This window comes from Onychostruthus taczanowskii, unplaced genomic scaffold, assembly GCF_017590055.1.
Source record: "Onychostruthus taczanowskii isolate IOZ18803 unplaced genomic scaffold, ASM1759005v1 scaffold91, whole genome shotgun sequence".
NCBI lineage: Eukaryota > Metazoa > Chordata > Aves > Passeriformes > Passeridae > Onychostruthus > Onychostruthus taczanowskii.
The window spans coordinates 1,110,802-1,124,735 of record NW_024507105.1 but is presented as its reverse complement, the minus strand read 5'-3'; the positions used below and the strand labels follow the sequence as shown (position 1 = coordinate 1,124,735).

The 13,934-nt window shown below is 43.2% G+C and overlaps 1 protein-coding gene across 1 annotated transcript; it reads left to right on the top strand.

Annotated features, from left to right (window-relative positions):
- Window positions 1-312: 312 nt before the first annotated feature.
- On the top strand, window positions 313-13,611 carry FBXO47 (F-box protein 47). The gene is made up of 10 exons (XM_041426426.1): window positions 313-484; window positions 932-1,099; window positions 6,701-6,777; window positions 8,128-8,205; window positions 9,074-9,182; window positions 9,876-10,052; window positions 10,815-10,961; window positions 11,948-12,090; window positions 12,991-13,150; window positions 13,493-13,611. Exons 1-10 carry the CDS (start codon window positions 313-315, stop codon window positions 13,609-13,611), a joined length of 1,350 nt encoding a protein of 449 aa, XP_041282360.1.
- Window positions 13,612-13,934: the final 323 nt, after the last annotated feature.

Below are 13,934 nucleotides of genomic sequence, written 5' to 3'. Positions count from 1 at the left end.
TATACAAAAATATATTTGTTATTTATTAAATTATATATTTAGACATTCTTATTCTATATTATTATAAATTATTATTATTATTATTATAAATTAGTCAGAACACATTTTATTCTTTATGTGCTAAAACTTATTTAGCAAATTACTTTGAAAGCATCCAAGCAGTTTATCCCACACACAGACGAGATTTTCACTCTCTGTCTCCAAGGCAGTAACTCCCCCATTCTGGGAGCCTTTTCCTCCTCAGAAAACCAGACTTTAATATATTTTTTTTTTGTTTTTTCTCCAGGTTAGGTTTATGGGAACACGGGGACAATGACCTCGGGCTCCGGGAGCAGCCGCACCTCGGTCCCCAGGCAGAGGCAGAGGCGGAGCCGCCGCCGCCCCGGCCACACCCCGGGCAGGGATTCCCCGGCCCTGTCAGCGCTGGGCTATTTCCAAACCCTTCCCTTAGAGATCTTCCAGATGGTGTTGAATTATCTCTCAGGTGAGGACCTGATCAGAAACGTCAATATCTGAAAATCACCATATATATATTTTTTATTTTAAAATTTACGAAGCGTTATTATTTAAAATTTTGTCACTTTTAAGTAGTTAAAATAATTTTGTGTGACTTCAGCTCTGAATTTTCAGCTTTTTTAAGTATGGAAAAACAACCGACCAAAATTGCAATGATATTTGAACAATATATATTTGACAATCTATTTGAAGTTATTTTCTGCCTATCAAATGTGAAAATTATTCCTTAGATCTGCCGGTTTCTAATTACTCCAGTTCGCTGGCAAAGCAGATCAACATTAATTAATTTCTGTTTTATTTATAAATCTCATTTCTTGGCCTTGTTCTTTTGAAGCCAGAAGCAGCCATTGACCGGTGATCAGCATTTTTCCCTTGCAGAGGGGATTTAGGAGTGTCCTGGGCTTTGCTTTTGCAGTGAAGGACATCAGCATGCTGAGCATGGTGTCCAAAACCATCAGCGGCCGCCTGATTAATTACATCTCCACCTCATCAGGGAGCCGCCGGCTGCTGCTGCAGGACTTCCACCAGGAGCTCCCTGCCAGGAGAGAGGGAGCCTCCATCCTGGAGCACTACAGAGCTCTAGGTGAGAGCAAAACTCACTCCAGATCTGTCTCCTGGCATGTGTGTTAACAGGGGAATGCTGAGGATGTGGCCAAAAAAATAGAGGGGCTAAAGAAAGAGCTCTAGGTGAGAGCAAAACTCACTCCAGATCTGTCTCCTGGCATGTGTGTTAACAGGGGAATGCCAAAAAAATAGAGGGGCTAAAGAGTCGCTTCTAGTACCGAGGAATTTTGTGGAATTCTTCTGAAATTTCTGATTTATGGGGAAAAAAAAACCTGCTTGTCCTGCCTTCTATGGGTGTTCCAAAATTTCTGATTTATGGAAAAAAAAAATACTGTGTGTTCGACCCAAAATTTCTGAATTATGAAAAAAAACCCAAAAAACCACTGTGTGTCCTGCCTCTTCTGGGCATCCTAAAATTTCTGATTTATGGAAAAAAAATCCTGCTTGTCCTGCCTTCTCTAGGTGTCCCAAAATTTCTGATTTGTGGAAAACCGTGTGTGTCCCCCCTCATCTGGGCATCCCAAAATCTCTGATTTATGGGGAAAAAAACGCCATGTGTCCCTCCTTCTCCAGGTGTCCCAAAACCTCTGAGTCAGGGAAAAAACCCTGCCTGTCCTGCCTCTTCTGGGCATCCCAAAATTTCTGATTTATGGAAAAAAATATATAAAAATCCTCTGTGTCCTGCCTCTTCTGGGCATCCCAAAATCTCTGATTTAGGGAAAAAGTCCCTGTGTGTTCCCCTTGTCTGGGTGTCCCAAAATTTCTGATTTATGGGAAAAAAATCTGCATGCCCTACCTCCTCTGGGCATCCCAAAATCTCTGATTTATGGAAAAAAACCCTGCCTGTCCTGCCTCTTCTGGGCATCCCAACATCTCTGATTTATGGGAAAAAAATCCTGCATGTCCTGCCTCCTCTGGACATCCCCAAATCTCTGATTTATGGAATAAAATCCTGCATGTCCTGCCTCCTCTGGACATCCCAAAATCTCTGATTTATGGAATAAAATCCTGGATGTCCTGCCTCTTCTGGGTGTCCCAAAATCTCTGATTTATGGAAAAAAAACCCTTTGTGTCCTGCCTCTTCTGGGTGTCCCAAAATCTCTGATTTATGGAAAAAAAATCCTGCATGTCCTGCCTCTTCTAGGTGTCCCAAAATCTCTGATTTATGGGAAAAAAATCCTGCATGTCCTTCCTGCCTCTTCTGGGCGTCCCGAAATTTCTGAATTATGGAAAAAAAAAAAACTCTGTGTGGTCCTGCCTCCTCTGGACATCCCAAAATCTCTGATTTATGGAAAAAAATCCTGGATGTCCTGCCTCCTCTGGACATCCCCAAATCTCTGATTTATGGAATAAAATCCTGCATGTCCTGCCTCTTCTGGGTGTCCCAAAATCTCTGATTTATGGGAAAAAAATCCTGCATGTCCTTCCTGCCTCTTCTGGGCGTCCCGAAATTTCTGAATTATGGAAAAAAAAAAACTCTGTGTGGTCCTGCCTCCTCTGGGCGTCTCAAAATTTCTGATTTATGGAAAAAACCCTGCTTGTCCTGCCCTTCTGGGCATCCCAAAACCTCAGAGTTTTGGAAAAAACCCTGCGCGTCCCGCCCTCTTCTGGGCGTCCTTTTTCCCGGGAAGAGGCAGAGGATCAGCTCGCAGGAGGATGTTTTTTTTCCAAATTCCCTCTTTTTTTTTGGAGCTGAAGTGCAGCGGGGACCGAGGCTCGCAGGCCGAAGGGGAGGATCAGCTCGCAGGAGGATGTTTTTTTTCCAAATTCCCTCTTTTTTTTTGGAGCTGAAGTGCAGCGGGGACCGAGGCTCGCAGGCCCCGGGCAGCCGAAGGAAAGCCTGACTTAAGCCCGGCCTAACTCCGGGGAGGCCAGCGCCGCCTGCCCTGCTGGTTTTTAAACGTTCTGTGAGAGGAGGAAATGAAATGAAAACGTCATTGGGTCAGTTTTTACTGTTCCCTGTCTGGTAGAAAAATCTGTATTTGACAGAGAAATAAATGCCAGGGTTACATGGAGAATTGTAAATAGGGGTTGAACTGCAGACATTAAGTAAAGCCATTAAATACAGTAAGTAAAGGCATTAAAGACATTAAATAAAAACATTGAATCCATTAAATAAAGGCACTATATACATTAAATAAAAGCACCAAAGACATTAAATAAAGGTGTTAAAATCCATTAAATAAAGGCATTAAATACATTAAATAAAAGCACCAAAGACAATAAATAAAAATGTTAAAATATGTTAAATAGAGGCATTAAATACATTAAATAAAAGCACCAAAGACATTAAATAAAGGTGTTAAAATCCATTAAATAAAGGTGTCAAATACATTAAGTAAAGGCACTAAAGACATGAAATAAAAACATTAAATACATTAAAGACATTAAATCACACAAGGTAAAGGAAAGCTGTTCAAACCATTTAGAATAAAAACCTATTGTAAGCAAACCATGGATGTTTTGAGGTATCTTAAAATATATTTTAAAATTAATCTGAGCATTTCCTCTTTAAAACAAGGCCTGAAACCTTGTAATTCTTTAAAAGAAATCAGCATTGCTTTGGGCTTTGTAGTAATCTCACCCAAAATGGCACCTTGTTATTTAAATGTAGGTGAGAGCCCACCCCTGCAGGAGCTGTAGGAGTAAAACACAAACCACATATTTTAAAAAATAAAATATAAAATAAAATAAAATAAAATAAAATCTTTGGCTGTGTCACAGTGGGAGGCTCAGGGGAAGGTTCCTGGCAGGGCTGGCTGCAAAATCAATATTTACATTGCAACAGGAATAACCTGCTGGCAAAAATCACCTTTTGCTCAAGCCTTTTTTTTTCTTTCCTCCACCCATTTTCCCCTCATGGATAGCTCCATCCTGGTGTGGAGCTGAGCTGTCCTAACAGCTGCTCCTCGGGGAGTGCTCTCCAAAGCCTGACCTAGTCAATAAAAAATGGGCTTGGCTGAGCTTTGGGGTAGATTTGAGGCTGATGAATAAATGATGGCTGTCTGCAGGAATGCTGACACACTCTGAGCCAGGCAAGAGTCACTTCAGAACCACAGCAAATCCACCAAGTACTTTCTGACCTTGGGAAAAAAGGATGTGTGTATAGGATTTTTTTTTTTTTTTTCTGGAGAAAAATTTCTCTCTTTTTTTTTTTTCTTTCCCCTGGGAAACTCCAAGCTTTTCAGTGGATGCCTTGATTAATTAACAAGCAGTATATATATTTTTTATTCTGGTGAAAGGCTTTGAGTGCAAGCTGTTAACCCACTTTCTGTCAGGAGTGTGGAAGAAATTCTGCTCAACAACCAGCTGTTCCTCAGGATAATGAGCTCCAGACTCTGACATCCCAAACATGAGAATAAATTTCCCTCTCTGCTATGTTTTACATTAAGGAATTTCAGAATATTTGCTTTTTAGAGCATGTGGCTACCCTGAAAAAAAACTGGGGGATGATGTAAGGGGAAAACCAGCATAGAGGTGCAACAAGTTAACATTTCTGTCCAATATTTTGAACAGCTGTAATTCCCAGACCAAGGCAGGAATTTTAACACAGCTCCAACTGTGAGTAACAGGGGCTTTAAACACCACCATAAACAACTCAGAGTATGTGCAGGGAGCTGGGAACTCCCTGAAAATATTCCTTTGGGAAAAGATGGCCCTGCTACCCCTGCTGGAAACACAAACCCCTGCTCCTTTCACCTCCTGTTGGGAAAGATGAGAGTTTGACAAGAGTTTCACAGACACGTGTGGTGTGGGTGCTCTGCTGCCTTTTTGTACCTCTGTTGGGGTAGGGATTGATTCAGACTCAAATGTTTATTGTTTATTATTAATGTTACAGTCTCACAGCAGTGAGTTCTTCAGCCTCTCCTTAACAAGGCACAAAATATCTAACTATCTCTTGTGACAAGGTATTTTAAGGCTAAACTATCCAATTAAGAAATGACAACTAAATTATTTTCCCTGTTAACCCAATAACTGATCACTCAAAGTCTGCAGTGTGGACTTTTCTGTCCAGTTTGAAAACACCACCCAAATCCATGAAGAAGAAGGAAGAAGAACAACGTGTCTCTGCCCTAAAACCTCCATCTTGCTTCATATTTATTTCTATATTCTAAACCCCAAACTCTAATTTTCCACCCTGTGATGTTACACACTTCTAACCAACTCCACACCCACAATCCCAGTGCTATCAATCAATTCTGGAAACTTCTTCACAGCCTCAGGTCAAATGCAGTGTTCTCTTGTCTGTGCCTTCCAGTTTAAAGTTTAAAAGTTTAAAATTCTCAGCATCCAGGGTTCCAACAGTATGGCAGAAAGGTCTCTGAATGTAGAACCTGAAAATGGAATAGAGATGGAAGCAAGTTTTGATACAGAAGAACAATAAATTGATAATTGCTAAGCCAGTCTTGCTGGACAACTAAGAAAGCAAAGCTTAAGTTGAGTTGGAAGGAGGTTTCATGACTAGAGCAAAGGATACGTTGACCAAAACCAAAAAATATGTTTTTATCAAGCAGAAGCAGGTCTTAGGAAAAGCAGAAAATACCACAAGCAAACAAACATGTTGATGTGGCAAGTAGAAAAAAGGTCTAAGAATTTTCCACTGCAAGAAAACTGAAAAACAATTTGAAGTTTAAACTGCAACATACTAACTTTTAGTGATTGCACAGTAATGACCATAATATGGTAATGAGAGTAGTTATAACAGGCTGTAGGTAATAATAAAGGTATTGATATGTATTTAGATGCTCAGCAAAGAAAAATATATAATGAAATGTAACCAGAACTAAAGGGTCTTCAGGCTTGCCTATAACTGCAGCTAGTTATATATATAAGTAGCCTATAGTTATATACAGGCAAGTTTATATAAAGTTATATATATAAAACTATATATATATAGTTATATAAAGGTTTTTCCTCCCTGAAAATTGGGGCTTCCTCTCTGAAAATTGGGCTTTTTCGTCCCTGACAAGTAGGGCTTTTCCTTCCTGAAAATTGTGCCTTTTCCTCCCTGAAAATTTGGGCTTCCTCCCTGAAAATTGGGCTTTTTCCTCCCTGAAAAGTGGGGCTTTTCCTCCCTGAAAATGAGGTTTTTCCTCCCTGAAAATTGGGCTTTTTCCTCCCTGAAAAGTGGGACTTTTCCTCCCTGAAAATTGGGCCTTTTCCTCCCTGAAAATGGTGTTTTTCCTCCCTGAAAAGTGGGGCTTTTCCTCCCTGAAAATGAGGTTTTTCCTCCCTGAAAATTGGGCTTTTTCCTCCCTGAAAAGTGGGCCTTTTCCTCCCTGAAAATGAGGTTTTTCCTCCCTGAAAATGGTGTTTTTCCTCCCTGAAAATTGGGCTTTTTCCTCCCTGAAAAGTGGGCCTTTTCCTCCCTGAAAATGAGGTTTTTCCTGCCTGAAAATTTGTCTATAACTGCAGCCACGACGCACGGCTGCTTTAACATCTTATACACAACAAACAGATTTTGAAGAGCCACCTGGAGCCCCACATGTCTCCTCAAAGGCTCTTACAGCCTCAGAGCAGCAGCTTTTCCTCTGTGCCTGCATTTTTTTTTTTCCCTGAGGATGCTCCAGCGGTGTGTGAGCACCCCCAGAGCTGTGTGTGTTGCCCCCCTCTGGCACAGGGCTGCTGCTCAAGAGGTGCACCCTGCTGCTGCCCACCAGGGACAGGCTCAAGTACGTGCACAAGGTGCTCTCAGGGGTAAGTCTGATGGCAAAATGATCCTTTTTTTGCCTTTTCTTTTATATGCCTTTCATAGAGCTCTTATTATTAATTGATATTAATATTTATTTTATTAATTTTTAAATTAAATCTTGTTATTTAAAAGCTTTTTTAAATGTAAAAATTATTTTAAATTTCTATTGTATTAATTATATTTTTATATTTACATTAATATTTATATTACATTTAAAATTTTAATATTATTTTTAGAATTTTAATAAATATTTTCTTTATATTCTTTATACAACTCTTATTATTATCTTTATAGAACTCTAAGTATTCTTAACATGCATGCTTGTAATTCCTTAAGCCTGATAACTCAGTTTAGTGCTGGTATTGGGTTAGGCCAGAACACCAAACATCCTAAAGGCTGGAAAACCCTAAACTATCTTGGAAAACCAAGGTCCTGTCTAGAACACACCCTGCAAAGTAAAGATTTGGCCCATCCAGGGGGGAATTCCATGGATTATCCATAAGATATCCATAGATTATTTGGCCCATCCAGAGGGGAATTCCATGGATTATCCATAAGATATCCATAGATTATTTGGCCCATCCAGAGGGGAATTCCATGGATTATCCATAAGATATCCATAGATTATTTGGCCCATCCAGAGGGGAATTCCATGGATTATCCATAAGATATCCATAGATTATTTGGCCCATCCAGGGGGGAATTCCATGGATTATCCACAAGATATCCACAGACTATTTGGCCCATCCAGAGGGGAATTCCATGGATTATCCACGAGATATCCATGGATTATTTGGCCCATCCAGGGGGGAATTCCATGGATTATCCACGAGATATCCATAGATTATTTGGCCCATCCAGGGGGGAATTCCATGGATTATCCATGAGATATCCATGGATTATTTGGCCATTCACCCAGGCCTCCCATTGGGACATCCTTGTCAGACCTGTTAATTTGCAAGGTCTATAAATTTTATACTCCATCGATGGTGTGTGTGCACTGTGGGCATTCCACCTTGGTGAAGTCCTTGATGAACCATAAGAATCCTTTAAAAAATCCTTACAGGATATTTCCTGAGGTAATAATCCCTTATCCCTTAACCACGTCTGGCTCTTGATTTTTTTTCCTCCCTGAAAATTGGCGTTTTCTTCCCCAAATCCTTTTTTACACCCCCAGTTTTGACTCAAAACCCTAAAGCAGCTGCCATAACCCGTTGCAACAATTCATTTCCACATAACTCACACGAAGACAGAATCCTTCTTCACCTCTCTGAATTGAGGAGCACAGAGAACTTCCAATCACAGCAATTAAATATTGGCTAATTAGGACAAACCACTGCTGTTTGCACTTGCAGGTTTCCTGCTTCAAGCTGAATGGTTGTGCCAGTCCCCTGCACTGCCTGGGGCTGCAGTGCTATGGGGTCTTCTTACAGGTACAGTATCCCCATGCACACAAGGCAAGTAGCATGAATAAAAAAAAAGAAAATTCAGGCATTTGTCTAAATTAACTTGTGTCTTGCAAGATTTTTTAAAGTATAAACTGGTTTTTTTTTTGGAGTGGTTTGGGGTGGTGTTTATTCATACAGTTGTCTGGGTTTTCTTTCTGGTGCTGGAAGTTGCTGATTTGACTGCTGAGGATTTCTTGGCCTGGATTTCACTCCCAGCCAGTCTGGGTTTTTTAAATTAGCAATTTATTACCTAAGAAGACAGGGGAGAAAGGGAGAATTTTATCACACAGCTCCAAATTCACAGGTCAAGAGCAGAAATGCTTTAATTTCCAGGGAAATGGCTCCACACATCAAAGGCCAGAATACTTTCTGTTTGTGGTAGCTTAAACTGAATGTAAACCAAATATAAAAATTAAAATCCTGTCTTAGAAGAGCAGGTGATTATTAGTGCTGGGACATTTTGTAACAAATCCCTTCCACATCACAGCCACAAATCAGATTTTGGGACATTCTCAGCAGTTTTTGATTCTGGGAGGCATCAGGCTGATAAATCCCTGCTTTCTAATATTTCAAATCGTGTCAGAAAATTTATTTTCTGGCCAATTTCACTATCAACGCCTTAAACACCACCTGATGAATCCCTGCTTTCTACTGCTTCAAATCATGTTTAAAAAGTTTATTTTCTGGCCCATTTCAGTACAAGTCCTTAAGCACCTCCACTCAGCTAAGACCCTTCCCTCCCTCTCCTGAGAGACTGCAGGATAAAATTGTCTTTATCTGCTGGAAAGTTGGCATTGGGAACCGAATTTCTCCTCAACCTCCTCATTTTCAGCCCATTTCCCCTCCCCTCCAGATCCTGACCGCGGGCTGGGATGAGCTCGAGTGCCACCGGGTGTTCAACTTCCTCTGGGAGCTCAGCAATTTAGCCCGGAAGGTGCAGACGGTTGTCAGCAGCAAACCAGGTAACTCCGAGCAGCCCCCAAACCCCAAAAAGTCCCAGCACAGCTCCAAAAACCCAAAAGTGCCAGCCAGGAATGTGGGATTCAGGGTGGCTTGGCTCAGCTCCTGGCTCTGCTGGGAGTTCTGGGGGCATCTACAGCAGTTTTGGGCTTCACCTGGTGGACACACCTCCTCAAAAGCAGAGAGAAAGGAAATTGTCTGTTTTGAGAGGTCTTTAGGGATTTTAAACCATGCCATTATCAATCCAAAGCATCACTTGTGTCTACACATCAATTGTGGATTTGAGTCTTTCCTACCCTACAACAATGAAGTCGATGGGAAAGGAATTAGAGATAAAAATTAGGAATAAAATGAAGCAGTAAAAAGTGAGGTTTAACGTTTCTGAACCCCAGCACCGATGGGACAAACGCCTCTCAAGAAATTCTCCCATTTCTCTCGAAAATTCCTCTAAATTCTCCCATTCCCCAGAAGAAGGAATTCCTCAGGAACATTCCCTCCACATCACCCTTCCTCCCATCGCCAAACCCCAGAGGCTGCGCCCACACATCCCACGACCTGAATTAGGGAAAACCACCAAAACTCAGGAATCAAGAGACAAACCCCGAATTAAACCCCCTCCTTCCCCTCCCTACGAAGGCGCGGTGCTTTGCAGGGAGCCGGGCTGGGGAATTGCTGAGCCCGGCCGCTCTTGGCAGGCAGCGCCCGGAGGCTGGAGCTGCGGATCCGCCTGTTCTGCCGGGGGGTGCTGCTGTCTCCCGGGAGCCGCCGCAGCGACTCCGCCTTCTGGCTCACCCGCATCCTCAAGCCCTGGCCCATGGTGAACCAGGCCCGCCTGCTCTACATCATCTTCGGGCCCGTGTCCTCCCGCGATGGTGAGCAAAGGGTGTGCCCCCGGGGGGGGAGATCTTCTGGCAGGAAAACCCAAAAAATGGGATTGTGTTGGTGTCGCGGAGTCATGGAATGGGTGTGGGTGGAAGGGACATTAAAGCTCACCCGGTGCCAGCCCTGCCATGGGCAGGGGCACCTCCCACTGTCCCAAACCAGAGTGTGGGGTGCTCCAAACCCCATCCAGCCTGGCCTGGGACACTTCCAGGGATGGGGCAGGGAAATCCATTGCAGCCTCTCACCACCCTCACAGGATCCTCCCAGGAGGAAGGAAGAGAAGGAATTCCTTCCCAAGACCCAATCTGAACCTGCCCTCTGTCCATCTGAAGCCATTGGAGCCATTGCATTGCCTGGGAAAAAAAATTGTTCTGCTCAACCAGGCATCACTAACATACAGAAAATATATCAATTATACACACAAACACACGTGTAAGTTACAATTCAGTGAAGAAATCAAACTACATCTCTGTTCTTCTAGTCTCCCCTGCTTGGGGAGACTTAACTCAAATCCATCTCAAAGAAGCATCCATTTCCCTGCAGCAAAACAGGTTTCTCACTTAATTATTAAATCTGGGTTTCTTAAAGTTTGACTCACTGTCCCTGCTGAAATGACTGATGGAAAATAACCACAAAGCCTCAGTGGTGTCACCTGAATTCCTCTCCTCTGCCTCTGCTGTGAGGCTCAGCTTAGCACCTTCCTTGTTTAAAAACTGTCACTTACTAGCAGTTGTGATTGATATATCACCCAGGACACGTGGTCTGGCAGAAAATGATAGAAGGACCAACAGATGAGACCAGTCTGAAGGGTTTAGCTGATGCAATTAAGCTGCTGTATGGTACAGAAGCTAGAGAATGGACAGCAGATGATGTTATCAGTCTTGTGGATGAGCTGTCAGGTATGTTTTTGCCTTTATCATTAATCCCTGGGATTATGGATCCTCACATCCTCCAAACCCAGCTGTGTGCTGCAAAATTCCTCTCAGTAGCTGTGGCTTAGGTGAAAAGCCATCACACTGGGAGTCAGGCTAGGATGAGACAAACCCAGTTTGTTTTACACATCCAGGCTGCCTTTCCCCATGGAGAGATCTTTTAAGAACCCATGCAGACCTTTAAAACTCAAGTCTTGCCTTGAATTATTCAGGAAACATTGTCCAAACGTGGAGTTTGCTCAGGCATAATTCTCCTGAGCATTTTTATTAGCTGCACTGAGAGCTCTGGCTGAGGTTGTGTCCCAGAGTTGGTGTGGAGAGCTCCAACCATCACTGGTAGGGATTATTGGTGCAATTTCACTGCTCCCTTTCTGCCCAGAGGTTGTTGGACTATACCCTTTTCTGACCCAGAGATGGGGCAACTGAGAGGTGTTTTAAAACCTTTTAATTCTATTTTTACTTTCATGAGAAGGGTGAGACAATACAGATGTTATAATTCATGTTATCACAATCAGAAGCCAACTATTTCTTAATTACAATACACTATAAGTGTTTTTTACCCTATCAGCTTTAGTCACACTATGTTGTAAATGTCTTAAAGCTAATTATCTAAAATTACTCCTTGTAGGTCTTGGTACAATACATCTTTCTTAGTTCTATTTCTCTAAAATATTTAGTTTTATTTATAAGACCATCCCTTAAAATTTATTTCTAGTTCAATTTCTCTCTCAATAACTCCTGTCTCATTCTATAGAATATAGAATATTGTATTCTATAGAATATATTATGCCATAGAATAATTATATAAAATAAGGGTGCTTCCCTGTCCTAAGTTAAATCTCAAAGTTTACATACAAACACACACTGTGCAAACCTTCTGTCAAGTTCTGAGAGTTTTCTATAAATCCATTTCCCACAAGAGGTGACTGAAATCCTCTCTCCCCGTTCTGAAGTGGTTCCCCAGGAGTGGCTGATGGAGAACAACGCTCGGCTGCTGCTCCTGAGTGGGAACAGCATCTGCTTCACCTTCCTGGCCAGCAAAGCTGTCAATGGCAGAGCTGTGGAGCTGGCCAGGCTCATGGTCTTCATGGTTCTGGTGAGTACAGCTCAGCCTCTTTGCCCCACATTTGCTGCCTCAGGCTGGAAAAGTTTTTCTCCACACGCCAGGAATAAATCCAGCCAGGAGCTGGGAGCTCTTCCACCTCTCTGCTCCCTGTCCTGCACATCCCTGAGGAGAAGCACCACCAGCAGAAGGGTCATGGTGGAGCCCAGGGCACAGGGAGTATTTCTCTGCCTGTCCTGAGAAGTCCTGACCCCCAGGGGAGCACTGCTTTTAACCTTCATCCATGGTGAAATCTTCCAAGACTTTGGGATGAATTGGAATCTACCATGTGTGAAATAGATAGTGGGGTAGTTTATCACAGGGTGAAAAACTCAGAGTTTTGGGGTTTTAGTATGGAGGTGGATAGAAGACAAGATGGAGGATTTTGGGTCTTGTCTGATCTCCTTCTTGTTCTTCATCTGCTCCATTTTCTGCAGTGTTGGTGGCACTGAAAGAGCTGCAATGCAGACAAATAATTATTGGTAGAAATTAAATATGTTCTAAGAGTTAATTGGACAAAACAGCTTTAAAAGACCTTGAACCTCTGTGTCTGGTGACCTTTGGTTCCTTCTCTTTGTACTGTGAGATGTAGAGAGTGCTGAACTGTTGATTAGAGAAAAATAAACAGCAACCTGAAAACCAGATAAAACCAAAATCCCGTTCATCTCTCAATCCTGGCACAGAACTTTTTAGGGGTCTCCCCATCAGGGGGATCCACAGGGAGGGTTTCCACATGTTCAGAATTCCTTTTGTGCCAGCAAGAACAACCTCTGTGTCCTCATCACAGCCCCTGATCTTCCAGGCCTTGGCACAACAGATCCAGAACCAACAGCAAACGCTAAGATTTGATCTTGCATCATAAAAACTGCTTTAAATCCTTCCTCTGCCCTCCAGGTGTGTGAGAAGGACCTGTACTGCATGGACTGGGCAGTGAAGATGATGCAGAAGGTCTGCAAGGTTTTCAGCACTCCCTGGGAGAGAAACAACTTCCTGCAGTGCCTGGAGAACTCCTTTGCCCGCATGCTCATGGACATGCTGCAGGCAGTGCTGGCTGGTAAGGCTGGGTCTGGGGGCCTGGGCCAGCTCCTGGAGCCAGCCTTGGCATCCAGAACAGCCTGGCCTTCCCTCCTTCCCCAGGCAGGGCAGTCCTGCAGAGCCTCAGGGGTCTGAGAACATAAAATCACAGATTTCCAGAATTTCAGAATGGTTTGGGTGGGAAGGGACCTTGAAGTTCATCCAGTGCCACCCCTGCCATGGGGCAGAGGCTGAGGATAAACCCCAGCACAAAGCTCAGGCTGCTGCCTCCCTCTGCTCAGAGCTCTGCCTCAGGGGGATTCACCTCCTGAGCTTAGCTGGATGAATTCCTTCATTTCACTCCTTTTTTGTGCCCTGCCAGGGGAGAGGGATGAGGAGGACAGCAGCTTCCTGAACCTGTTCCACCTGATGAATGCACAGGCCAACTTCCACAAGGAAATCCTCTACATGGCCATGGGCAGCACCAGCAGCACCTCCTGAGTTCCACAGAGCCCTCCCCTGTCCCTGCTGGATTCCTCTTTCTTTTCCTTTGAACTTTTACAAAGAAGTCTCCGATTATTTCTGAAATTTGCATCCCAGTAAGAGCTGGGGTGGCAGAAGTTGGGCCCATCCCTGCCAGGCCAGCTGTGTGAGCTCTTGGAGGGCTTGGGGAGTGGAATTCCATTCCATGTGCTCTGCTCCTCCAGGGAAGAGGGCTGGGAACACAAACTGCATTCTTTTCCCACTGTGCATGTTTGCACACACAATAAAAATGACATGGTTTCCATAGCTGGTGTGCAGACACCAACTGAAGCTCATGTTGT

Excerpts from the sequence above, each read along its gene's own strand:
- FBXO47 (XM_041426426.1), top strand. The coding sequence starts at position 313 with ATGACCTCGGGCTCCGGGAGCAGCCGCACCTCGGTCCCCAGGCAGAGG. Across the intron at positions 10,053-10,814 it reads GCCCGTGTCCTCCCGCGATG|GACACGTGGTCTGGCAGAAA; the intron begins GTGAGCAAAGGG and ends TATATCACCCAG. Across the intron at positions 12,091-12,990 it reads TCATGGTCTTCATGGTTCTG|GTGTGTGAGAAGGACCTGTA; the intron begins GTGAGTACAGCT and ends TCTGCCCTCCAG.